This window comes from Phyllobates terribilis, unplaced genomic scaffold, assembly GCF_046119375.1.
Source record: "Phyllobates terribilis strain yellow unplaced genomic scaffold, ASM4611937v1 Scaffold_1__5_contigs__length_1240528914, whole genome shotgun sequence".
NCBI classification, from domain to species: Eukaryota; Metazoa; Chordata; class Amphibia; order Anura; family Dendrobatidae; genus Phyllobates; species Phyllobates terribilis.
In genome coordinates, this window is record NW_027362761.1 from 387,124,788 (window position 1) to 387,151,563 (window position 26,776).

At 41.7% G+C, this 26,776-nt stretch overlaps 1 protein-coding gene across 4 annotated transcripts in view; it reads right to left on the minus strand.

Annotated features, from left to right (window-relative positions):
• The window catches only part of ADAMTS19 (ADAM metallopeptidase with thrombospondin type 1 motif 19), a 530,841-nt gene that overhangs the window by 418,629 nt on the left and 85,436 nt on the right, over positions 1-26,776 (minus strand). For all 4 annotated transcript variants that reach the window (XM_073676530.1, XM_073676518.1, XM_073676524.1 and 1 more), the window contains 3 exons: positions 16,449-16,621; positions 15,945-16,028; positions 15,233-15,390 (listed from right to left, as the gene is read on the minus strand). In XM_073676530.1, the coding sequence (XP_073532631.1) occupies positions 15,233-15,390; positions 15,945-16,028; positions 16,449-16,621 (415 nt within the window). The remainder of the gene's footprint in view (positions 1-15,232; positions 15,391-15,944; positions 16,029-16,448; positions 16,622-26,776) is intronic.

The following is a 26,776-nucleotide window of genomic DNA, read 5'->3' on the forward strand; positions in this document are numbered from 1 at the left end:
GAATTCATTGAGAGGTGAAATTTCTACAATGGGGTCACTTTCGTTTTTTTTTTTGCTGTTCTGGCACCTTCGGGGCTCCACAAATGTTGCCCGCAAACTATTCTACCAAAATCTGTACTCCAAAAGCCAAATAGCGCTCCTTTCTTCTCAGCCCTTAAGTGTGGCCTAACATTAATTTCTGACAACATATGGGGCACCACCACATTCGGGAGAAATTGTGCAATAAATTCTGGGGTCCAGTTTCTCCTATTAACCTTTGTGTACCTGACAAGTTTGCAGCAAATACGAAAATTCAATTTTTACCACACAAATGTCGTAATTCCAAATCTCCATGTTATAAAATTCTGTGAGGCATTTTTGGGTTTAAAATACTCACTACACCCCTAGATGAATTCCTTAGGCGGTGAAGTTTCCAATATGGGGTCACCTGGGGGGGAGGAGTTTGCTGTTCTGGCACCTCAGGGGCTCAGCTAATGGAGTCCACAATCTATTAAATCGAAATCTGCATTCTAAAAGCCAAGTAGAGCTCCTTCCCATCTGATCCCTACCATGTGCTCAAACAGTAGTGTGCAACCACATATGGGGCATTACTGTGTTCAGTAAAAATTGCATAACAAATTGCAGGGTCTGTTTTCTCCTATTACCCCTCATGTAAATTATAAATTTGGTGCTAAAACAGTATTTTAGTGGAAAAAATTTTAGTTTTTGTTCCACATCTAGAAGATATAAAGTTTTGTGAATCACCTGTAGATTAAAAATACTCAGTACACCCCTCAATGAATTCCTTGAGGGGATTAATCATAGAATCATAGAATGGTAAAGTTGGAAGGGACCTCCTGGGTCATCTGGTCCAACCCCCTGCTCAAAGCAGGATTCACTAGATCATCTCAGACAGATGTCTGTCCAGCCTCTGTTTGAAGACGTCCATTGAAGGGGAACTCACCACCTCTCGTGGCAGCCTGTTCCACTCATTAATCACCCTAACTGTCAAAAAGTTTTTTCTAATATCTAATCTGTGTCTCCTCCCATTTAGTTTCATCCCATTGCTTCTAGTCTTTCCTTGTGCAAATGAGAATAAAGATGATCCTTCTACAATGTGACAGCCCTTGACATATTTGTAGACAGCTATTAAGTCTCCTCTCAGTCTTCTTTTTTGCAAGCTAAACATTCCCAAATCCTGCAACCGTTCCTCATAGGACATGGTTTGCAGACCAGTCACCATTCTGGTCGCTCTTCTCTGAACTTGCTCCAGTTTGTCTATGTCTTTTTTAAAATGTGGTGCCCAAAACTGTACACAGTATTCCAGATGAGGTCTGACCAAAGAGGAGTAAAGACCGATAATGACTTCACGTGATCTAGACTGTATGCTTCTGTTAATACATCCCAGAATTGTATTTGCCTTTTTTGCTGCTGCATCACACTGTTGACTCATGTTCAGTCTATGATCTATTAGTATACCTAAGTCTTTTTCACATGTACTGTTGCTTAGCTCTATTCCTCCCATTCTGTATATGCTTTTTTCATTTTTATTGCCCAGATGTAGTACTTTGCATTTTTCCCTGTTAAAAACCATTCTGTTGGTTGCTGCCCACTGCTCCAGTTTATTTAGGTCTTTTTGAATCCTCTCTCTCTCTTCTCTAGTATTAGCTATCCCTCCTAGCTTTGTGTCATCAGCAAATTTAATCAGCTTACCCTCAAATCCTTCATCTAAATCATTGATAAAGATGTTGAACAATACAGGTCCCAGGACGGAGCCCTGTGGTACCCCACTTGAGACATTCATCCAGCTGGATGTGAAGCCATTTACAACCACCCTTTGAGTCCGATCACTAAGCCAGTTATAAATCCACCTAACAGTTGCCTGGTCCATTGCATACTTGGTCATTTTTTCAATAAGGATGGTGTGAGATACTTTGTCAAATGCTTTGCTGAAGTCAAGATATACTATATCTACAGCATTTCCCTGATCCACCCAGTCAGTGATTCTGTCATAGAAGGAAATTAAGTTAGTCTGACATGACTTGTTAGTTACAAACCCATGCTGACTCTGGTTAATCACTTCATTCTTATCCATGTACTTACATACATGTTGTTTAATAATTTGTTCAAAGATCTTTCCTGGTATAGAAGTCAGACTCACCGGCCTATAGTTCCCTGGGTCCACCTTCTTCCCCTTTTTGAAGATAGGAACAACATTTGCTCTTCTCCAGTCTTCTGGGACTTCTCCTGTTCTCCAAGAATTTTCAAAGATTATGGAGAGTGGTTCTAAAATTTCTTCTACGATCTCCTTCAGTACTCTGGGGTGTAATTCATCTGGACCTGGAGACTTGAACTCATTTATGTTAGCTAAATATTCCCTCACAATCTTTCGGTTTACAGATAACTTGGATTCCTCTATTCCTTTAAAAGGACAGTGAAGATCAGTTGATGTTACATTTTCTTTCTGAGAGAAAACAGATGCAAAATAGGAATTAAAAAGTTCGGCCTTCTCAACATCCTCTCTTACCATTTCTCCATTTTCATCCTGTAAAAATCCTATAGCATCTTTGACTTTTCTTTTACTTTTGACATACCCCCAAAATCCTTTTTTATTGCTTTTGACATCTCTTGCAAGCCTTAATTCATTGTCAGCTTTAGCTAACCTGATACGTGCCCTGCAGGATCTGCAGACTGCATTATAATCTTCTTTAGATATGCCTCCCTCTTTCCATTTAATAAACATTTCTTTCTTTCTTTTTAGCATGTGTTTAAGTTCTGTGTTCATCCATCCTGGTTTCCTTAAATGCTTCCCATTCTTCCTACTTTTCGGGATTGTTAACGATTGTGCTTTGAGAATCTCATTTTTAAAAATTTCCCATCCTTCCTGGACATTTTTGTCCTTAAGGACATCCAGCCATTGGATCCCTCCTATTCTCTTTCTGAGTCTCTTAAAATCTGCCTTTCTAAAATCTAACCTTGAAGTTTGAGTCTTCACATGTCTTCCTCCTCTAGTTATCGAAAATTCTATAATAGCATGATCGCTGCCTCCTAGGGTCCCAGCCACCTTTACCTCCTCAACCATTTCCTCCCTGTTTATAAGGATTAGATCCAAAGTAGCAGATCCCCTTGTTCTCTCCCCTACCTTTTGGAAGATAAAGTTGTCAGCAAGAGAGGATAAGAATTTGCTTGACCTGTTAGTTTTACTTGAGAGAGATTCCCAACAAATGTCTGGATAGTTGAAATCTCCCATGACCACTACATCATATTTTTTGGAGAACTTGGTCATTTGATACATAAAGAGTTCATCCATATCTTCAGCTTGCCCAGGTGGCCTGTAGTAAATGCCTACAATGGTGTCCTTTCCGTTGTTCTCTCCTTGTATTCTTACCCAAACAGTTTCCACAGAACTCCCAGTCTCTGAAGCTTCAATCTCTGTGCAGATATACGCTTTTCTAACATACAATGCAACACCTCCTCCTCGTTTATCAAGTCTGTTTCTTGCAAATAAGTTGTATCCTTTTAGCCTTTTATTCCAATCATGTGTATCGTCCCACCAAGTTTCAGTGATTCCAATGACATCATATTCCTTTTCCTGCATTAGTAGTTCCAATTCTCCTTGTTTGTTGCCCATGCTTTGTGCATTTGTATAAAAACATTTTAGTTTGTGATTGGTTTCTCTTCCTCCCATATTTTTATTATTTAAATTGTTTTGTCTTTGTTCTTCTTTTCCACTTCCAGTAGCAGAGATCTCAATAGTATTTGTCAGCTGTATGGCTTTTTCTGGCCTTTTGCTTCCCTTCCCACATTGTTCTAGTTTAAAGCTCTTCTGATGAGTGTAGCAAGGCGACTTCCAAATACATGTTTTCCAGTCTTCGTAAGGTGCACCCCATCTCTAGCAAGTAGTCCATCGTATAGGTAATTCATTCCGTGATCCAGAAATCCAAATCCTTGTTGACGGCACCATCGACGTAGCCAGTTGTTCACCTGTAGAATCTTATTCCACCTCATTGTTCCATGGCCATCCACTGGGAGGATGGATGAGAAGACCACCTGCGCTCCCAATTCTTTCATTTTCTTGCCTAAGTCTTCAAAATCACTGCAGATGGTTTCCAGGTCCTTTCTTGCGGTGTCATTTGTCCCCACATGTATTAGCAGGAATGGGTAGTGATCTGTAGGTCTGAAGAGTCTTGATATCCTGTCAGACACATCTTTAATTTTTGCTCCTGGAAGACAGCACATTTCTCTTGAGGTTATGTCTGGTCTGCAGATAGCGGCCACTGTTCCTCTTAACAGGGAATCCCCCATAACCACCACTCTCCGTTTTTTCTTCACAACATTCTTCTTTCTCCATCCAGGAGGATTCTGAGGGCTTACAAGGTTATTCATTGCTGGCAAAGTCTTATTTTGCTGTATTTCTTCATGGTTCTCGTGCGTGAGAGCCTGGTACTGGTTCCTGAGCAGTATGGGTGCTGACTGCCTCTCGATCCTCCTGCTTCTGTGGGTCACATGCTTCCATTCCTCTGTTTCGTCAGGTGCAGTTCGAATTTCTTCTCTTTCTGAATCATGAAGAGATAATTCTGCTCTGTCTAAGAACTCTTCACCTTCCTTAATGATTTTCAAGGTAGTTAACCTCTCTTCTAGATTTCGCAACTTTTCCTCCAACAGGGACACAAGCTTGCATTTCTGGCATGTGAAGTTTGGCTTTTCCACTGGCAAGTCTGTGAACATGTAGCAGGATATGCAGCTCACCAAATGGCTCCTGGACTCTTCCATGTTCTTATTGTTAATGTTCCCAAAATGCAGTGGGAATATGCAAATTATCTCCTCAGGACTCCTCCCCTGGTTTTGATTAGTTTCCAAAATGAGGTCATTTGTGGGGGTTCCACTGTTTAGGTACATCAGGGGCTCTCTAAACGCGTCATGGCATCTGCTCTCGATTCCAGACATTTTTGCATTCAAAAAGTCAAATGGTTCTCCTTCCCTTCCAAACCCTGCCGTGTGCCCAAACAGTAGTTTTACTTCACATATGGGGTATCAGCATACTCAGGAGAAATAGCACAACATTTTGCAGTTCATTTTCTCCTGTTACCCTTGTGAAAATAAAATACAAGGCTAAAGGCTAAAGTAAAGTTTTTGTGAAAAAAAAGCATTTTTGTTCCCCTGATCACAGCATAAAAGATATGAAATTACTAGTATTAAAAGGTAACTTCAAATCTCAAACAGAAAGAAGAATCTCAGAATATAAACTGATGATGACCTTTAACACTTTCAGAGCAGGAATGAATGTGTCGCATGGATTTATGTCATTCTACATCAACTAAGGAATGTGCTCCTCAGAAGTGTGAGGCCATCACAACACTGGACCTGGTCAAAGGACAATAAAATCTTCACACTCCTTATCTATTAATTGCTGAAATATTTATAGCCAGAACTGTTTATCTCTTCCATAATAACTCTGCTTTTCATCACCTGTCTTACCTACTGCATTTTTTTTTTCTTGTGTGTCTTATTGTGTATAAATATGTGACTCTTCAGATTTTATGGTATACTATGCCTGATGAAGAGACCTGAGTAGTCTCTAAAGCTTGTTACCATCTTTTCAGTTAGCCATTAAAAGCCATTGAATATTGTGAAAAAAATAAAATGTTAATTTTTTCCTTCCACATTGCTTTAGTTCCTGTGAAGCACCTGAAGCAGGGCCGGCGTCAGCACCCGGCACACCCGGGCAAATGCCGGGGCCCTGAGCAGGCAGAGGGGCCCACTGGCGGTCGCGCACCCCACTGGGCTATGGGCGGAGGAGAGCGGTGTCAGCGCCCGCCCTTCCCCCCGCTTGCTCAGGGCCCCGGCAGCCGGATACTTACCTCTCCCCGTGCCTAAGCAGATCAGCTGTCTTCCTGCTCTGCGCTCCCTGTGACGTCTCAGGTCAGAGGGCGCGGTGACGTCTTTACACCGCGCCCTCCCCTGAGCCGTCACAGGGAGCGCTGAGCGGGAAGACACTGACAACGCTGGAGTTCGGACCCGGGCAACAGGCAGCAGGTAGCAGGTGAGGAGAAGGGAGGTGAGTATTTGGTTTTTTTTTTTAATGTATGGAGGCATGAGGCAGTAGAGAAGGGGGGGGGCATCCTGCATGGGGCATTATAAAGAGAGGGGGGGACATCCTGCATGGGGCATTATAAAGAGAGGGGAGGACATCCTGCATGGGGCATTATAAGGTGGGGAACAGCCTGCATGGGGCATTATAAAGAGGGGGGGGATTCCTGCATGGGGCATTATAATGAGGAGGGGTGACAGCCTGCATGGGGCATTATAAGGTGGGGAACAGCCTGCATGGGGCATTATAAGGTGGGGAACAGCCTGCATGGGGCATTATAAAGAGAGGGGGGGACATCCTGCATGGGGCATTATAAAGAGGGGGGGGCATCCTGCATGGGGCATTATAAAGAGGGGGGGAGCATCCTGCATGGGGCATTATAAAGAGGAGGGGTGACAGCCTGCATGAGGCATTATAAAGGGGGGGCAGCCTGTATGGGGCATTATGTGGGGGGTAACAGCCTGCATGGAGCATTAAAAGGGGGGGCCTGTATGGGGCATTATGTGGGGGGGAACAGCCTGCATGGTGCATTATAAGGGGGGGGCAGCCTGTATGGGGCATTATGTGGGGGGTAACAGCCTGCATGGAGCATTAAAGGGGGGGGGGGCTGTATGGAGCATTATGTGGGGGGTAACAGCCTGCATGGAGCATTATAAGGGGGGGACAGCCTGTATGGGGCATTATGTGGGGGGTAACAGCCTGCATGCAGCATTATATGGGGGCCAGTATCCTGTATGGAGCGTTATAAGGGGACCGGTATCCTGTATGGAGCGTTATATGGGGGCCAGTATCCTGTATGGAGTTTTATAAGGGGACCAGTATCCTGTATGGAGCATTATATGGGGGCCAGTATCCTGTATGGAGCTTTATAAGGGGACCAGTATCCTGTATGGCGCGTTATATGGGGGCCAGTATCCTGTATGGAGCTTTATAAGGGGACCAGTATCCTGTATGGAGCGTTATATGGGGGCCAGTATTCTGTATGGAGCCTTATATGGGGGCCAGTATTCCGTATGGAGCCTTATATGGAAGCCAGTATTCCGTATGGAGCCTTATATGGGGGGCCAGTATTCCATATGGGGGCCAGTATTCCGTATGGAGCCTTATATGGGGGCCAGTATTCCGCATGGAGCCTTATATGGGGGTCAGTATTCCGCATGGAGCCTTATATGGGGGTCAGTATTCCACATGGAGCCTTATATGGGGGTCAGTATTCCGTATGGGGCCTTATATGGGGGCCAGTATTCCTTATGGGGCCTTATATGGGGGCCAGTATTCCGTATGGGGTCTTATATGGGGGCCAGTATTCCGTATGAAGCGTTATATGGGGGCCAGTATTCTGTATGGGCGTTATATGGGGGCCACTATTCTGTGTGGAGCGTTATATGGGAGCCAGTATTCTGTGTGGAGCGATTCACCGGTTTCTGAGCTATTGTGGAATTTACAATAGATATCACTCATGTAATGTAAGAAGTGAAATCTTTGCATTGTACTATATATATATATATATATATATATATATATATATATATATATATATATTTCTCCGCCGTATCTCTGCATCATGAATCGTGGTATGTGTTAAAGGGGCCCACTGAGACTCTTTCGCCCGGGGCCCAGAAAAACCTGGAGCCGGCCCTGACCTGAAGGGTTAATAAACTTCTTGAATGTGGTTTTGAGGGGTGCAGTTTTTTGAGTGATGTCACTTTTGGGTATTTTCTGTCATATAGACCCTCCAAAGTCACTTCAAATGTGATGTGGTCCCTAAAAAAATGGTTTTGTAAATTTTGTTGGAAAAATGAGAAATCGTTGGTCAACTTTTAACTCTTATAACTTCCTAACAAAAAAATTATGTTTCAAAAATGATGCAGATGTAAAGTATACATGTGGGAAATGTTATTTATTAACTATTGTTGTTACATAACTCTCTGGTTTAAGGGCATAAAGAATTAAAAGTTTGAAAATTGCTAAATTTTTGCCAAATTTCCGATATTTTCACAAATAAATGCAAGTCATATCGAAGAAATTTTACCACTATTATGAAGTACAATATGTCTCAAAAAACAGTCTCAGAATCAGTGGGATCCGTTTAAGCGTTCCAGAGTTATTACCACATAAATTTCAAAACTTTGGCCTGGTCATTAAAGTCAAAATTGGCTCTGTCACTAAGGAGTTAAGTAACAAGTATAGACATCAAAAATGAAACCCCACATGGCTTACACCTATGGTCAGGAAGGTTATTAATGGCAAAAAAGGGCATTTAGAAAATATGTATCTAAGGATTTAACTTGGGCATTTAAAAAAATATAAACAGATGAATAGAATCTATAAAAAAATGTTTGAATCAGCTAAATAGAAATCCCAATATTTTTTTTAAATATATAAATACAAAACAGCAAGGTCTGCACTGGTGGGTCTCCTAAATAATAGGAATGTGGAGTTGGTCAATGAGGATCAACAGAAGGCAAAATTACTAAATAGGTTCTTTACCTCTGTATATACCAAAGAAGAAGAAGTGTCGGTTGTGGTCGATCCGAATGCTCTTAATATGACATCTAATATTTAATTTAATATGATTAAAGGAAAATATGGCTCAAGCTAAGTTATATGAACACAATGTGAACAATGTCCAGGACCCAGATGGGAAGCATCCAAGGGTTTTTAGAGACTCTCTAGTGACTGGCTCTGTTCCAAATGATTGGCGCAAAGCGAATTTTCAAAGAAGGGCTCTAGGCGTTACCCGGGTAATTGGAGGGTAAGTTTGACATCCATTGTGGGAATAATGTTCTAGGAGCTTGTAGGGGGACTATATACATGGGGATAGAGGAATATACAGTAATAGAAAATAAAATTATAAGTGATAATAACCATGGTTTTACAAAGGACAGGAGTTGTCACACTAACCTGATTAGTTGTTATGAGCAGGTGAGTAGAGACCTGGGCTGTGGTGAGTGACTGCTATTATGAAAGGTCTTCCATTATAAGAGATCTACCTCAAGGTTTAGTGTTGGATCAGCTATTATTCAACTTATTTATTAAAGGGAATCTGTCACCACATTTTACCTATCTAAACTAGTAACCCCTTTACGATCTATGACATAAAGGTACTTCATAGGTCGCCGCCTCCAGTTTGATGCGGGCTCTGACGATGAGCCACATCTTTTCAGGCACATGACAGCTGATTTAACAGCTGAAATGTGCCCCTAACAGCCGCAAGTGGAATCGTGATCCACCCGCAGCAGTTAACATGATAAATACCCCTGTCAAACTCCAACAGCAGCATTTAATATGGCCGCGCCGGAAGCGTGTCACTAGCTCCGCCCATCGGCGCCCCTGTCACATGATCACGGGTTTTCAGGAGACCCCTGTGGTTGTCATTGCCAATCTGTATGAGCGCCGCCCCACAGCCGGCACTCAGGGCTGGCTCCAGGTTTTCATGGGCGGCGAAAGAGTCTCAGTGGGCTCCTTTAACACATATCACGATTCATGATGCACAGATGCGGCAGAGAAATATAGATATAGTACAATGCAAAGATTTCACTTACTTCTTACATTACATGAGTGATATCTATTGTAAATTCTACAATAGCTCAGAAACCAGCGAATCCTCGCAGCACACAATGAGTGCCCTGGAAGGGTTCAAAAGTTTTCATTTGAGACTGGACAGTATAGTCTTCCATACAGTATTATGGCCACTACATAGTTCTCTATACAATATTATGGGCCCCACATAGTCCTCCATACATTATTATGGGCACCACATAGTGCTCCATACAATATAATGAGCCCCATATATTGCTTCATACAGAATAATGAGCCCCATATATTGCTTCATACAGAATAATGGACCCAATATTATGCTACATACAGAATAATGGGCCTCATATAATGCTCCATACAGAATAATGGGGCTCATATAATGCTCCATACAGAATAATGGACCACATATAATGCTCCATACAGAATAATGGGCCTCATACAATGCCCAATACAGAATAATGGACCCCACATAATACTCCATACAGAATAATGGACCCTATATAATTCTCCATACAGAATAATGGATCCTATATAATGCTCCATACAGAATAATTGACCTCATATAATGCTTATACAGAATAATGAACCCCATATAATGCTCCATACAAAACAATGAACCTTTATATAATGTTCCATACAGAATAATGGACCCCATATAGTGCTCGATACAGAATGGGCCTCTTATAATGCTACATACATAATGTGCCCCTTATAAAGCTCCATACAGGATGGGCCCCATATATAGCTCCATACTGTATGGAGCAATATATGGAGCCCATACTGTATGGAGCAAGATATGGGGCCCATATTGTATGGGCCCCATATCTTTCTCCATACAGTATTTGCCCCATATATTGCTCCATACAGTATAGGCCCCATATATTGCTCCATACAGAATAGGCACCATATAATGCTTCAAACAGAATGGGTCCCATATATAGCTCCATACAGTATGGGCCCTATATAATGCTCCATATATAATGGGCCGCATTTATTGCTCCATACAGTATGGGCCCCATATAATGCTCCATACATTATGGGTCCCATATATTGCTCCATACAGTATTGGCCCCATATATTGCTCCATACAGTATGGGCCCCATATATTGCTTCATACAGTATGGGCCCATATATTTTTCCATACAGTATGGGCCCCAAATAAAGCTCCATACAGAATGGGCCCGATATAATGCTTCATACAGAATTGGCCCCATATAATGCTCCATACAGTATGGGCCCCGTATACTGCTCTCTACAGTATGGGAACCATTTATTGCTCCATACAGAATGGGCCCCATATAATGCTTCATATAGTATGGGCCCCATAAAATGTTCCATGTAGTATGGAGCGCATATATTGCGCCATACATAAAAAAAAATTAAATACTTACCTCTCCTTGCTGGCCACAGGTCCTGTCTCTTCACGGTCTTCCGGCTCCCTGCACTGTGACTGCTCAGAACAGAGAGCGCGCTGTACTGACGTCATCATGCCCTCTGCCCTGAGACGTCAGAGTCAGAAGACGTGGAAGACAATGGAGCTCTGGTGGAACAGGGAGAGGTAAGTATTGCAAGTGCTGGGGTCCTAAGCAAACGGGGGGCCCACTTGCGGGAGCTGGCACCAGGCTCCCCCAAATCAAAGGCACCATAGCGTGCCAGTGTCCCTGAAGGCGAGTGAGCCCCCCCAGCGCTCATAGCAGATGAGCATTTTTGCCAGACATAGCAGGGCTTATGTGCAGCACAAGCGATCAAATGATCGCAGCTTCTAGTCTCCCATGAAGACTACTGAAGCCAGTGAAAAGTAAAAAAAAATGTTTTTAAAAATATTAAAAAAAAAATAAAAATTATAAAAGTTCAAATCACCCCGCTTTTGCTTAATTCAAAATAAAACAATTAAAATAAAATCAAAAAGACACATTTTGTATCACCACGTTCAGAAATGCCAGATCTAATCAAACATAAAAGAATTAGTCCGGTATGTAAACGGCGTAATGAGAAAAAAAATCAAAACGCCAGAATTACATTTTTTTGGTAGCCGCAACATTGCAATAAAATGCAATAACGGGCGTAAAAAAGCATTGTATGTATTCCAAAATGGTATCAATAAAAATGTCAGCTCAGCGCGCAAAAATTAACCCCTCACCCAGTTTAAGATCCCAAAAAATGGAGACACTACAGGTCTTGGAAAATGGCATCATTTTAAGAAAAAAATTTTTTTTTCAAACTTTGGATTTGTTTTCTACCACTTAAATAAAAAAGAACCTATTCATGTTTGGCATCTACGAACTCATAATGGAAAATCATAATGGCAGGTCAGTTTTAGCATTTAGTGAACATGACTAAAAAAAACCAAGAAACTATTGTGGAATTGCATTTTGTTTGCAATTTCACCTCACTTGGAATTTTTTTCCCGTTTTCCAGTTCATTATACAGTAAAATCAATGGTGTGATTCAAAAGTAAAACTCTACCCTCACATGGCCATACTAACAGCAAAATAAAAAAGTTATGGCTCTGGAAGAAGGGGAGCAAAAAATGAAAACGCAAAAGCGAAAAAACCCAAAGTGATGAAGGGGTTAATATGGGCATACAGGTTATAGACTGCAAAAAAGAGTCCTACCTGTATGCCTCATATCAGATGCCTTGATGTTGATAAATCATGTTTTATCACTTGATATAAATTACCTCTTGTTGATGGTTTCAAAAACAGCTTAGATGTTATTTTAGATGTAAATATAAATAATGATAATTTTAATGTTCTTTTCTGAAAGCTTGGGCACATATTTGTAAAATATAAAAGTGTTAAAAATGGTACGTCAACTTTAATCCCTTTCTGACTTATGATCTACAGTTACATCATATTCACTAATCCCTGACTTTGATGCAGGCTCAGCTCCTGAGTCACATCTTTCCCAGGAAATTATGACTTTGATACTCAGTCGTTATGTGCCTCTAACCTGTCAAATGATGTTGTCAATCCCACACAGCAGCCTTTGCAGCACACTGACAGGGGGCGCATCATTCCATGCGCCCATCAGCACATCCATGACATGATCTCAGGGCACTGATGACATGACAGTCGGGGATCGGCTGTCATGATGGTACTCCTGTGAATGCCAGCTTCTGGGTGGTGTTCATAGGAGACTGTGATTTTTGCTATATACAGCAATATTGTGTTATTGCTATACCATAGCAAAAACGATGGGATGATTGCAAGTTTAAGTGGACCAACAAGTAGAGTGAAAAGTAAAAAAAAAGTTTTAAAAAGTCTAAAAAAATATAAAAGTTCAAATCATCCTTATTTTACTCCATTAAAAAAATAAATTAATAAAAAATAACCACACATATTTGTTATATGACTTACGTTCGTAACAGTCCGATCTATCAAAATCTAAAATTAATTTACCTGATCAGTAAATGGCATAATGAGAAAAAAATCTAAAAGCTAGAATTATGGATTTTTGGACATCGCAACACTGCAAAAACATGCAATAATATGCAATTAAAACATCATATCTACCTCAAAAAGGTGTCAATAAAAACATCAACTCAGGGCACAAAAAATAAGCCCTCACCGCACGTATCCAAATCGACCAAAAATTAAAAACGTTACGGGTCTCGGAAACTGGTGACACAAGCACAAATTTCTGAATTAAATAAAAAATATGCATGTTTGGTATCTCTATAATTGTACTGACCTGGAGAATCAAATTGACAGGTTATTTTTACTATATTGTGAACATGGCAAATAAAATAAAAAATTGTGGAATTGCATTTTTTTTAAATTTTGCTGCACTTGGAATTTTCTTCCCGCTTTCCAAAACTACAACTTGTTACACAAAAGAAAGCTATGTCGGTGGAAAAGTAAGAAAGTTATTGTTCTTGGAAGAAGACGAAAAAATGAAAATGCTAAAATGGAAAATAGCCATGTCAGGAAGGAGTTAAGGGGTCAAACTATATACACTGCTCAAAAAAATAAAGGGAATACTTAATCAACAGAATATAACTCCAAGTACATCAAACTTCTGTAAAATCAAACTGTCCACTTAGGAAGCAACACTGATTAACAATCAATTTCACATGCTGTTGTGCAAATGGAATAGACAATAGATGGAAATTATTGGCAATTATCAAGACACAATCAATAAAGGAGTGGTTCTGCAGGTGTGGACAACAGACCACATCTCAGTACCAATGCTTTCTGGTTGATGTCTTGGTCACTTTTGAATGCTGGTTGTGCTTTCACACTCGTGGTAGCATGAGACGGACTCTACAACCCACAGAAGTTGCTCAGGTAGTGCAGCTCATCCATGATGACACATCAATGCGAGCTGTGGCAAGAAGGTTTGCTGTGTCTGTCAGCGTAGTGTCCAGAGGCTGGAGGCGCTACCAGGAGACAGGCCAGTACACCAGGAGATGTGGAGGGGGCTGTAGGAGGGCAACAACCCAGCAGCAGGACCGCTACCTCCGCCTTTGTGCAAGGAATAACAGAAGCAGCACTGCCAGAGCCCTGCAAAATGACCTCCAGCAGGCCACAAATGTGCATGTGTCTGCACCAATGGTTAGAAACCGACTCCATGAGGGTGGTATGAGGGCCCAACGTCCATAGATGGGAGTTGTGCTCACAGCCCAACACCATGCAGGACGCTTGGCATTTGCCACAGAACCCCAGGATTGGCAAAGTCGCCATTGGCGCCCTGTGCTCTTCACAAATGAAAGCAGGTTCACACTGAGCACATGTGACAGATGTGGCAGAATTTGGAGATGCCGTGGAGAGTGATCTGCTCCCTGCAACATCCTTCAGCATGACCGGTTTGGCAGTGGGTCAGTAATGGTGTGGGGAGGCATTTTTTTGAAGGGCCGCACAGCCCTCCATGTGCTTGCCAGAGGTAGCCTGACTGCCTTTAGGTTCCCGAGATGAGATCCTCAGACCCCTTGTGAGACCATATGCTGGTGTGGTTGGCCCTGGGTTCCTCCTAATGCAGGACAATGCCAGCCCTCATGTGGCTGGAGTGTGTCAGCAGTTCCTGCAAGATGAAGGCATTGAAGCTATGGACTGGCCCACCCGTTCCCCAGACCTGAATCTGATTGAGCACATCTGGGACATCATGTCTCGCTCCATCCACCAAAGTCACGTTGCACCACAGACTGTCCAAGAGTTGGCGGATGCTTTAGTCCTGGTCTGGGAGGAGATCCCACAGGAGACCATCCGCAACCTCATCAGGAGCATGCCCAGGCGTTGTAGGGAGGCCATACTTGCACGTGGAGGCCACACACAATACTGAGCCTCATTTTGACTTGTTTTAAGAACATTACATCAAAGTTGGATCAGCCTGTAGTGTGTTTTTCCACTTTAATTTTGGGGGTGACTCCAAATCCAGGCCTCCATTGGTTAATAAATTTGATTTCCATTAATGATTTTTGTGTGATTTTGTTGTCAGCACATTCAACTTTGTACAGAACAAAGTATTCAATGAGAATATTTCATTCATTCAGATCTAGTATGTGTTATTTGAGTGTTCCCTTTATTTTTTTGAGCAGTGTATTACCAAACTCTGAATTCCTTATGAACAGATATCCAATGTTGCAGAGTTGAAAGTTTACATGCTGTTATCATTTGCCTTTACCTTGTTATAAGAACTGCAGCATCTACTGCTGAATATTCATCACCCCAGCTTGTAGACATCTCCATGTGGACATTATTCTTCTTTCCAAATTCATCAAGCTGCCATTTACAAAAGCTTTCCAACATTTTTTCTCCATGTTGTCCTATATACATATCTGCCTATAAAAGATGAAAGTATGATAAGTTAGGAAATGATTTTTCCAGCTCATTTTGTACAGAATATTAGTTCTGTTTGAACTATTTTTATGACTCCAGACCTCAGCATTCTTAAAAATGTTAACTAATATTAATTTAACCAACATGCTGTATCCTTATATCTACAGCTATTCCTGCAAGATTATCTTGCAATTGTGTAAATAATTTCTTTGAATTATATGAGTATAGGGTTTTTTTTATGTTATGGTGTGGTGAATACAAAAATTAATGATAACTCCGGCACTCAAAATTTCATGAAAATTTTAAAAGTTTGTTATTGTTATTTATCAATAATAAACTTTTGAAATTTTCATGAAATTTTGAGTGCCGGAGTTATCATTAATTTTTGTATTCTCTATATTTACTCCTGAGCACCACCTAAACAGTGAGCACCCAATCTTTCATACTGATGGTATGGTGAATGGCAGTAAGGACATTTTGTGACATTTGTAGCATTTTTGACACAACATTAATTTAATAAATGATTTATTAGAAAAATATTTTAGATTGCTACTTACTGGTGTTTCATGAAGAAGAATCAATTTTGTAACCCGGAGATTCATTTGTATTCCAAGACTTTTGTGCTGAAAAAGATTATATACCTAGAGAAGAATTTAAAGCAAAAAAAAAACAAAAAAAAAAAACAATCACTATGTGATCTGTACGTTTCCTCAGCTTGTAAATATGTGTATGGATAGGGAGAAAGGAATATGTTAATACCAAACGTGTTTGTACGTGGCTTATCTTTCATGAAACCAAAAGATCAAGCATATCAAAATTCAACATGCCCTATCCTTTCTTCCCCATAGTCATCTGTTGGGGGAGACTCAGAATGCATATAGTTATATTTGGAGTAATTTTCACTTTTAAATGGAGGTATACTATAATTATTCGTCAACTCTGGATTTGACTGAGTAAATACCATAATTTTATGCTTACACTATGAGCACTTTACAATCAATAGATGAGTAGACGTGATTTAGGAACTTCTCAAAGCAATACACTGTAAAGTAAATACTTACCATGTTGAGAATAGTAAGAATAAATTTTCTTGTTGACTCTGACCCATGGTAAGAAACCATTGCAGGGTCAGCAACCACTACAGTTTCTATGTTGTATTCTTGGCTTTGTTTGAATGAGTATCGTTTTCCTCTTCCTGTTTCAGTTCCTTTATAGGGTTTTGTTTTTCTTTTATCTAGAAAATAAAAAGTAAAAATGTAATATCTATATTAGAAATTATGTGCAATATGTTTGGGTTTTTACATACATGCACTTTAAACAGATCTAAAACATCTTTCCTGTTTAGATATTCATATATATTTTGCCAGAAATGCTAGCTTGTGTCCCTGTTGGAGGAAAAGTTGCAAAGTCTAGAAGAGAGAATAGCTACATTGAAAATTCTTAAGGAAGGTGAGGAATGTGTAGACAGAGCAGAAGTATCTCTTCAGAATGCAGAAAGAGAAGAAATTTGTAGTGCACATGAAGAAACAGAGGAATGGAAGCATATGATCCAGAGAATCAGGAAGATCGTGAGGCAGTCAGCACCCATACTACTCAGGAACCAGTACGAGGCTCTCACGCAGGAGAACTATGATCAAATACATCAAGATAAGACTTTGCCCACAAAGAACAACCTTGTAAGCACGCAGAGTTCTCTTGAATGGAGAAAGAAAAATGTTGAGAAGAAGAAACGGAGAGTGGTGGTCATGGGGGATTCCCTATTGAGAGGAACAGAGGCTGCTATCTGCAGACCAGACATAACCTCAAGAGAAATGTGCTGTCTTCCAGGTGCAAAAATCAAAGATGTGTCTGACAGGATATCAGGACTTTTGAGACCTACAGATGACTACCCATTCCTGCTAATACATGTGGGGACAAATGACACAGCAAGAAAGGACCCGGAAACCATCTGCAGTGACTTTGAAGACTTAGGCAAAAAAATGAAAGAACTGCGAGTGCAGGTGGTCTTCTCATCTATCCTCCTAGTGGATGGCCATGGAACAAGGAGGTGGAACCAGATTCTACAGGTAAACAACTGGCTACATTGATGGTGCCATCAGCAAGGATTTGGATTTCTGGATCATGGAGTGAATTACCTATACGATGGACAACTTGCTAAAGATGGGCTGCACCTTACCAAGATAGGAAAACACATATTTGGAAGTCACCTTGCTACATTCATCAGGAGAGCTTTAAACTAGAACATTGTGGGAAGGGAAGCAAAAGGCCAGGGAAAGCCATACAGCGAACAAATACTATTAATAGCTCTGCTATTAGATGTGGAAAGCAAAAACAAATAGAAAAACATCTGAATAATAAAAATATTGGAGAAAGAGAAACCAATCACAAACTAAGATGTTTCTATACAAATGTACAGAGCATGGGCAACAAGCAAGGAGAATTGGAGCAACTAATGCAGGAAAATAAATATGATGTCATTGGCATCACTGAAACTTGGTGGGACGATACACATGATTGGAATACAAGGCTAGAAGAATACAACTTATTTGCAAGAAACAGACTTAATAAATGGGGAGAAGGTGTTGCATTATATGTTAGAAAAGCATATACAGGTGCATCTCACTAAATTAGAATATCATCAAATAATTAATTTATTTCAGTTCTTCAATACAAAAAGTGAAACTCATATTTTATATAGAGTCATTACAAACAGAGTGATCTATTTTATTTGTTTATTTCTGTTAATGTTGATGATTATGGCTTACAGCCAATGAAAACACAAAAGTCATTATCTCAGTAAATTAGAATACTTTATAGCAACAGCTTGAAAAATGTTTTTAAAATCCGAAATGTTGGCCTACTGAAATGTATGTTCAGTCGATGCACTTAATACTTGGTCGGTGCTCCTTTTGCATCAATTATTGCATCAATGTGGCGTAGTATGGAGGCGATCAGCCTGTGGCACTGCTGAGGTGTTATGGAAGCCCAGGTTGCTTTGATAGCAGCCTTCAGCTCATCTGCATTGTTGGGTCCGGTGTCTCTCATCTTCCTCTTGACAATACCCCATAGATTCTCTATGGGGTTAACGTCAGGGAGTTTGCTGGCCAATTTAGCACAGTCTCCAGGTCCAGATGAATTGCATCCTAAGGTACTAAAGGAGATAGCAGAGGAAATTATTGAACCACTCTCCACAGTCTTTGAAAATTCTTGGAGAACAGGAGAAGTCCCAGAAGATGGGAGACGAGCAACTGTTGTCCCTGTCTTCAAAAAGGGGAAGAAGGTGGACCTAGGGAACTATAGGCCTTTAAGTCTTAGGTCTATACCAGGAGAGATCTTTGAACAAATTATTAAACAGCATGTATGTAAGTACTTGAATAAGAATACAGTAATTAACTATAGAAAGCATGGGTTTGTAACTAACAAGTTATGTCAGAATAACTTAATTTTCTTCTATGACAGAATCACTGACTGTGTGAAGGGGAGCGGTTGCAGACAACTTTATTTAATGGAACGCAACCGACCCCGGGGTCCGCGATGCAGCCTAGAGGACTGCTGCCGAACACTTTCCGGGTGGAAAGGCAAACGACAACTAAAAGATAAACCCCTCCATGTTAACTACACACCGGACAGGGTATAGCGGTACGCTCTATCTCCGTTTACTGCACGGAGGAGAGAGCGACCGGCGACGCACCTAACAATAATCTTATCCCTTCGTGTTAACGCACACGGAAGGGTAAGACGGTACGCACAATCTCCAAGAACCGCAGGGAGACGTGCGTCCGTGGAACAGCAGTAGCCCTGTCTTTGATACAGGCGCTACGCTATGGGGATTGGCGCTAGCGTGCGGGTGATTCCCGCTGGGTATTCGAGCACTCTGCCGGCGTGCTACCGGACTGAGCAAACCCACTCTATTTAGCTCACAGGCGGCTCGGGGTGTAAGGCAAACCCCCAGGTTAGAGCCAGTCAGCGAGGCGAAGCTACCTGCCTACTTAAAGCTATGGCTCTTTGAGCCCGGCCTGCCTAGATAAAGCTATGGCTCTTTGAGCCCGGCCTGCCTAGCTAAAGCTATGGCTCTTTGAGCCCGGAGTAAGCGTGCACACCACAAACAGCTAGCTCAAATGATCTGAGCGCGCCGCCATGTTTGTGGGCGGGCCTTTTAAAGACTAAGCCCAGCCCAGCGACTCGCTATTGGTGACGTTACCCGTGGACCAATCAGGGAGTGCCAGGTCACCGAGTCAGGTGGGTGCCCACCCACCAATCATGATCCGCCAGGTCACGGACATGCTCAGTGCGGCGAATCCTGGACTTAGACTCCACGAGCCCTGTCTCCCTCTGCAGCCTATGCTTAACACTGCTAGGCACAAATGCCTGGGAGACAATCTGCAGGGCTCGTGAAACAGCTAGACGTTGAGGCTGACAACAATGCTGAGCAGTATCAGCCCTGGCTGGCCTGGAAAGGGAGACCACAGAAGGTCTTGGACCTATTTCGAATCCAGCCCCAGATAGACACCTAACAGACTGGATGGATCAGGGAAACACAGCAGATATAGTATATCTTGACTTCAGCAAAGCATTTGACAAAGTATCTCATACCATCCTTATTGAACAAATGACCAACTATGGAATGGCCACGCAACTGTTAGGTGGATTCATAACTGGCTTAGTGATCAGACCCAAAGAGTGGTCATAAATGGTTGCACATCCAGTTGGAAGAATGTCTCAAGTGGGGTACCACAATGCTCTGTCCTGGGCCCTGTGTTGTTCAACATCTTTATCAATGATTTAGATTAAGTAATTGAGGGAAAACTGATTAAATTTGCTGATGAGATGACACAAAGCTAGGAGGGATAGCTAATACTAGAGAAGAGAGAGAACATATTCAAAAAGATCTAAACAAACTGTAACTGTGAGTAGCAACTATCAGAATGTTTTTTAACAGGGAGAAATGCAAAGTCCTACATCTGGGCAAGAAGAAATGAAAAAAACATATACAGAATGGGAGGAATAGGGCTAGGCAACAGCACATGTGAAAAAGACTTGTGTATACTAATAGATCACAGACTGAACATGAGTCAACAGTGTGATGCAGCTGCTAAAAAGGCAAACACAATTCTGGGTTGCATTAACAGAAGCATACAGTCTAGATTAAGTGAAGTAATTATTGCCCTCTACACTCTAGTTTACTCAGACCTCATCTGGAATGCTGTGTCCAGTTCTGGGCGCACATTTTAAAAAAGACATCGAAAAACTGGAGCAAGTTCAGAGAAGAGCGACCAGAATGGTGACCGGTCTGCAAACAATGTCGTACGAGGATTGGTTAAAGAATCTGAGAATGTTTAGCTTGCAAATTAAAAGACTGAGAGGAGACCTAATAGCGGTCTATAAATATCTCAAGAGCTGTAACATTGTAGAGGGATCATCCTTATTCTCATTTGCACAAAGAAAGACTAGAAGCAATGGGATGAAACTGAATGGGAGAAGATACAGATTAGATATTAGAAAAAACTTTTTGACAGTGCGGGTGATCAATGAGTGGAACAGGCTTCCACGAAAGGTGGTGAGTTCTCCTTCAATGGAAGTCTTCAAACAGAGACTGAACAGACATCCGTCTCAGATGGTTTAGTGAATCCTGCATTGAGCAGGAGGTTGGACACGATGATCATGGAGGTCCCTTCCAACTCTCACATTTTATGCCTCTTTTTTTGCATACATGGGGACTCATTTTTATGTAATTTAATTTTTCTTTCATGGATATCAGGGGAAAAAGTAAAAAAAAATATTGGAAATACGAGCACTTGCAGCATCTTTTTTTTTTTCTTTTTTTTTCTTTTGCCTTTTTGTGTATTTATTTTTTCATTTGTTTAACACACTCTGTGCCACACACAAGGTCTTAAAACATTTTCTGCAGGGGAATGTTAACATATTAAGATATTCTTTTTATTGCTCATTTCCCATGTAACTGGTATATTCGTCCCAGTTACAGGGGAAATTTAATCTTCAGTTCAGTGCAGTGTATATAGTAATCAGAAAAGCAAGAATGGCAATAAACCCTTTCTGCCTTCTCTGTGGGGAGTTTGACCATGTCTGACAGCCAGCTTCCTGCTCCTACTACTGCACAGTTTTGGGCAAGCAGCTTACACTGTATTGATGTTTTATGGCATCATGAAGAGCAAAGTGAGGACTGCCAGGATGTTTAAAGTTTACGGGCAATCCGGAAGTAGTTTATAATATTTGGACAACAAATGTAAATAAACTAAACAGATTTGAATGAAATTGAAAAGCAAATAACAGAAATTTTCTTTAGGGAGAGTATAAGGTCTAGTATGGTCATGCATGTGATCCCTAATAACTGAAGGTACTTGTTTAATTGTCCGTTCTACTCCTTCAGACTCTATAAAATCTCTGAGAAGACAGAAAGGGCTATCACAAGAGTACTTCTAGCCAGAAAAGGGAACCACCTGAATTCCACACTTGTTATTTCTGGTACACACATAGGCATATACTGTATATATATATATATATATATATATATATATATATATATATATAGTACAGACCAAAAGTTTGGACACACCTTGTCATTTAAAGATTTTTCTGTATTTTCATGACTATGAAAATTGTACATTCACACTGAAGGCATCAAAACTATGAATTAACACATGTGGAATTATATACTTAACAAAAAGTGTAAAACAACTGAAAATATGTCTTATATTCTAGGTTCTTCAAAGTAGCCACCTTTTGCTTTGATGACTGCTTTGCACACTCTTGGCATTCTCTTGATGAGCTTCAAGAGGTAGTCACCGGAAATGGTTTTCACTTCACAGGTGTGCCCTGTCAGGTTTAATAAGTGGGATTTCTTGCCTTATAAATAGGGTTGGGACCATCAGTTGTGTTGTGCAGAAGTCAGGTGGATACACAGCTGATAGTCCTACTGAATAGACTGTTAGAATTTGTATTATGGCAAGAAAAAAGCAGCTAAGTAAAGAAAAACGAGTGGCCATCATTACTTTAAGAAATGAAGGTCAGTCAGTGCGAAAAATTGGGCAAACTTTGACAGTGTCCCCAAGTGCAGTTGCAAAAACCATCAAGCGCTACAAAGAAACTGGCTCACATGAGGACCGCCCCAGGAAAGGAAGACCAAGAGTCACCTCTGCTTCTGAGGATAAGTTTATCCGAGTCACCAGTCTCAGAAATCGCAGGTTAACAGCAGCTCAGATTAGAGACCAGGTCAATGCTACACAGAGTTCTAGCAGCAGACACATCTCTAGAACAACTGTTAAGAGGAGACTTTGTGCAGCAGGCCTTCATGGTAAAATAGCTGCTAGGAAACCACTGCTAAGGACAGGAAACAAGCAGAAGAGACTTGTTTGGGCTAAAGAACACAAGGAATGGACATTAGACCAGTGGAAATCTGTGCTTTTGTCTGATGAATCCAAATTTGAGATCTTTGGTTCCAACCACCGTGTCTTTGTGCGACGCAGAAAAGGTGAACGGATGGACTCTACATGCCTGGCTCCCACCGTGAAGCATGGAGGAGGAGGTGTGATGGTGTGGGGGTGCTTTGCTGGTGACACTGTTTGGGATTTATTCAAAATTGAAGGCATACTGAACCAGCATGGCTACCACAGCATCTTGCAGTGGGATGCTATTCCATCCGGTTTGCGCTTAGTTGGACCATCATTTATTTTTCAACAGGACAATGACCCCAAACACACCTCCAGGCTGTGCAAGGGCCATTTGACCAAGAAGGAGAGTGATGGGGTGCTACGCCAGATGACCTGGCCTCCACAGTCACCAGACCTGAACCCAATCGAGATGGTTTGGGGTGAGCTGGACCGCAGAGTGAAGGCAAAAGGGCCAACAAGTGCTAAGCATCTCTGGGAACTCCTTCAAGATTGTTGGAAGACCATTTCCGGTGACTACCTCTTGAAGCTCATCAAGACAATGCCAAGAGTGTGCAAAGCAGTCATCAAAGTAAAAGGTGGCTACTTTGAAGAACCTAGAATGTAAGACATATTTTCAGTTGTTTCACACTTTTTTGTTAAGTATATAATTCCACATGTGCTAATTCATAGTTTTGATGCCTTCAGTGTGAATGTACAATTTTCATAATCATGAAAATACAGAAAAATCTTTAAATGAGAAGGTGTGTCCAAACTTTTGGTCTGTACTGTATATATATATATATATATATATATATATATATATATATATATATTGTGGTAAGACGACTCGCTCTGCCGCTTCTGGAAGTAGACTCAGAAACATGGGTTTTCGCTGCAGGCATTATTAAACGGGATAAGGCTCTGCACTCCAGCAAAATAAACACAGCCTTACTGGCAAAATGACAAAACTAAAGAATAAACGATAGCAGAGTCCATATGTGTATGGGATTCGCCCACACAGGTTGTAGTCCCAGCCTTCAGCTCTGTCCTGAGCTGAAGCTCTCCCAGTCTGGAGAGCTTGCCTCTCCAAACCACACAGAAAAAAAAAAAACAGGACTGAACATTTAAATGTTGCTCAGCCACACCCTGAGGTGGAGGTATGGGGACTGATGTCCCTCCCATCTCTATGTCATTCCCATAAAACCACACCCATTAAAAGAGTTAACCCCCATCATATAACATGCTCGCAGAAAGTTTATTGGTTTCAGTTCACAGAGACTAGCAACCTGCGTGACACATACTGTACCTCCCCTCATATATCATACCAGTGACTGTGTCACAATATATATATGTATATATATATATACACTGCTCAAAAAAATAAAGGGAACACTTAAACAACAGAATATGACTCCAAGTACATCAAATTTCTGTGAAATCAAACTGTCCAGTTAGGAAGCAACACTGATTGACAATCTATTTCACATGCTGCTGTGCAAATGGAATAGACAATAGATGGAAATTATTGGCAATTATCAAGACACAATCAATAAAGGAGTGGTTCTGCAGGTGGGGACCACAGACCACATCTCAGTACCAATGCTTTCTGGCTGATGTTTTGGTCACTTTTGAATGCTGGTTGTGCTTTCACACTCGTGGTAGCATGAGACGGACTCTACAACCCACAGAAGTTGCTCAGGTAGTGCAGCTCATACAGGATGGCACATCAATGCGAGCTGTGGCAAGAAGGTTTGCTGTGTCTGTTAGCGTAGTGTCCAGAGGCTGGAAGCGCTACCAGGAGACAGGCCAGTACATCAGAAGATGTGGAGGGGGCCATAGGAGGGCAACAACCCAGCAGCAGGACTGCTACCTCCGCCTTTGTGCAAGGAGGAACAGGAGGAGCACTGCCAGAGCCCTGCAAAATGACCTCCAGCAGGCCACAAATGTGCATGTATCTGCACAAACGGTTAGAAACCGACTCCATGAGGGTGGTATGAGGGCCCGACGTCCACAGATGGGGGTTGTGCTCACAGCCCAACAACATGCAGGACGCTTGACATTTGCCACAGAACACCACGATTGGCAAAGTCGCCATTGGCGCCCTGTGCTCTTCACAGATGAAAGCAGGTTCACACTGAGCACATGTGTCAGACGTGGCACAGTCTGGAGACACCGTGGAGAGTGATCTGCTGCTTGCAACATCCTTCAGCATGACCAGTTTGGCAGTGGGTCAGTAATGGTGTGGGGTGGAATTTCTTTGAAGAGCCGCACAGCCCTCCATGTGCTCGCCAGAGGTAGCCTGACTGCCATTAGGTATCGAGATGAGATCCTCAGACACCTTGTGAGACCATATGCTGGTGTGGTTGGCCCTGGGTTCCTCCTAATGAAGGACAATGCCAGACCTCATGTGGCTGGAGTGTATCAGCAGTTCATGCAAGATGAAGGCATTGAAGCTATGGACTGGCCTGCCCGCTCCCCAGATCTGAATCCGATTGAGCACATTTGGGACATCATGTCTCGCTCCATCCACCAACGTCACGTTGCACCAACGTCCAGGGTTTGGCGGATGCTTTAGTCTGGGAGGAGATCCCAGAGGAGACGATCCGCAACCTCATCAGGAGCATGCCCAGGCGTTGTAGGGAGGTCATACAGGCACGTGGAGGCCATACACAATACTGAGCCTCATTTTGACTTGTTTTAAGGACTTTACATCAAAGTTGGATCAGCCTGTAGTATGTTTTTCCACTTTAATTTTGGGGGTGACTCCAAATCCAGGCCTCCATTGGTTAATAAATTTGATTTCCATTGATGATTTTTGTGTGATTTTGTTGTCAGCACATTCATCTTTGTACCGAACAAAGTATTTAATGAGAATATTTCATTCATTCAGATCTAGGATGTGTTATTTGAGTGTTCCCTTTATTTTTTGAGCAGTGTATATATATATATATATATATATATATATATATATATATATATATATATATATATATATATAAAGTTTCAAAAAACATCACAGTAAAAGATAATGCCTTACCAGCAACCAGGAGGCACTACAGGCCACCCCCTCCATGAAGTGGTAGGTTAGCTAGTGGCTGTCTGCATCAATATTTTGCACATATGTTGCCCCCGCCTTTATCATGGACGCTTGCTGCATCCTGAAGTGCATTGGTAATCTGACCTGGTTGTTGGTAAGTTTTCATGAGCGAATGTGCTCGCCACTACTCGGTACTCGGCGAGTATTTCCGGGCTGCTTGCGCAGGAACTCGGGTCCCCTCCCTGCATGTTTGGCACTCTTTAGAGAGGCAATGAACATGCAGGGATTGCCTGCCATGCACTGTAATGCCGTAGCCATGTTGGTGGTGGGCATTACAATGATTGGCTGGCCGCACACCGTCATCAGGTCTATATCCGTCCTGGCACCACCATGGTCGTCACAGTCACTCCGGAATCAGACAGTGTAGGGAGAGCTGCTGCTGTGTCAGGGAGAGATTTGATCGTGTATTAGACAGTGTAGGGAGAAAAACCGTACATTACATATATCCATCTTAACAAACAGTCCTTTTGAGGACTAACTAATCCAATCTGCAGAGATATCAGGCAGGCAGTGTATATAGGCAGGCAGGCAGTGTGTATAGCAGACTGCAGTGCACATAGCACTCCAGTCCAGTTCTGTCGACTGCTGCTGTTAGATATTTCTGGAAATAGGCCCAGGTCTCAGCGGCCAGGAATAATTTTTTTTGCATCTTAATCCTCATTATTTGCTTAAAAAGCAATCCAGAGAACACGGCTTACAGCGCTTAAAATCCATCTATTTAAAACTGTGTTTTCTCTGTCACACAGATCACATATACGTTTTCAGAAAATACTGCCATTTCTGGCCTCCATTAAATTTTTTTTTCAGTGTGTCAGCAAAGTTTTTGACACTTGTTTGCTGTTCAAAACAGTTACCTACATACCAGGTATTTAAAACTGTGTTTTCTCCGTCACACGGATCACAT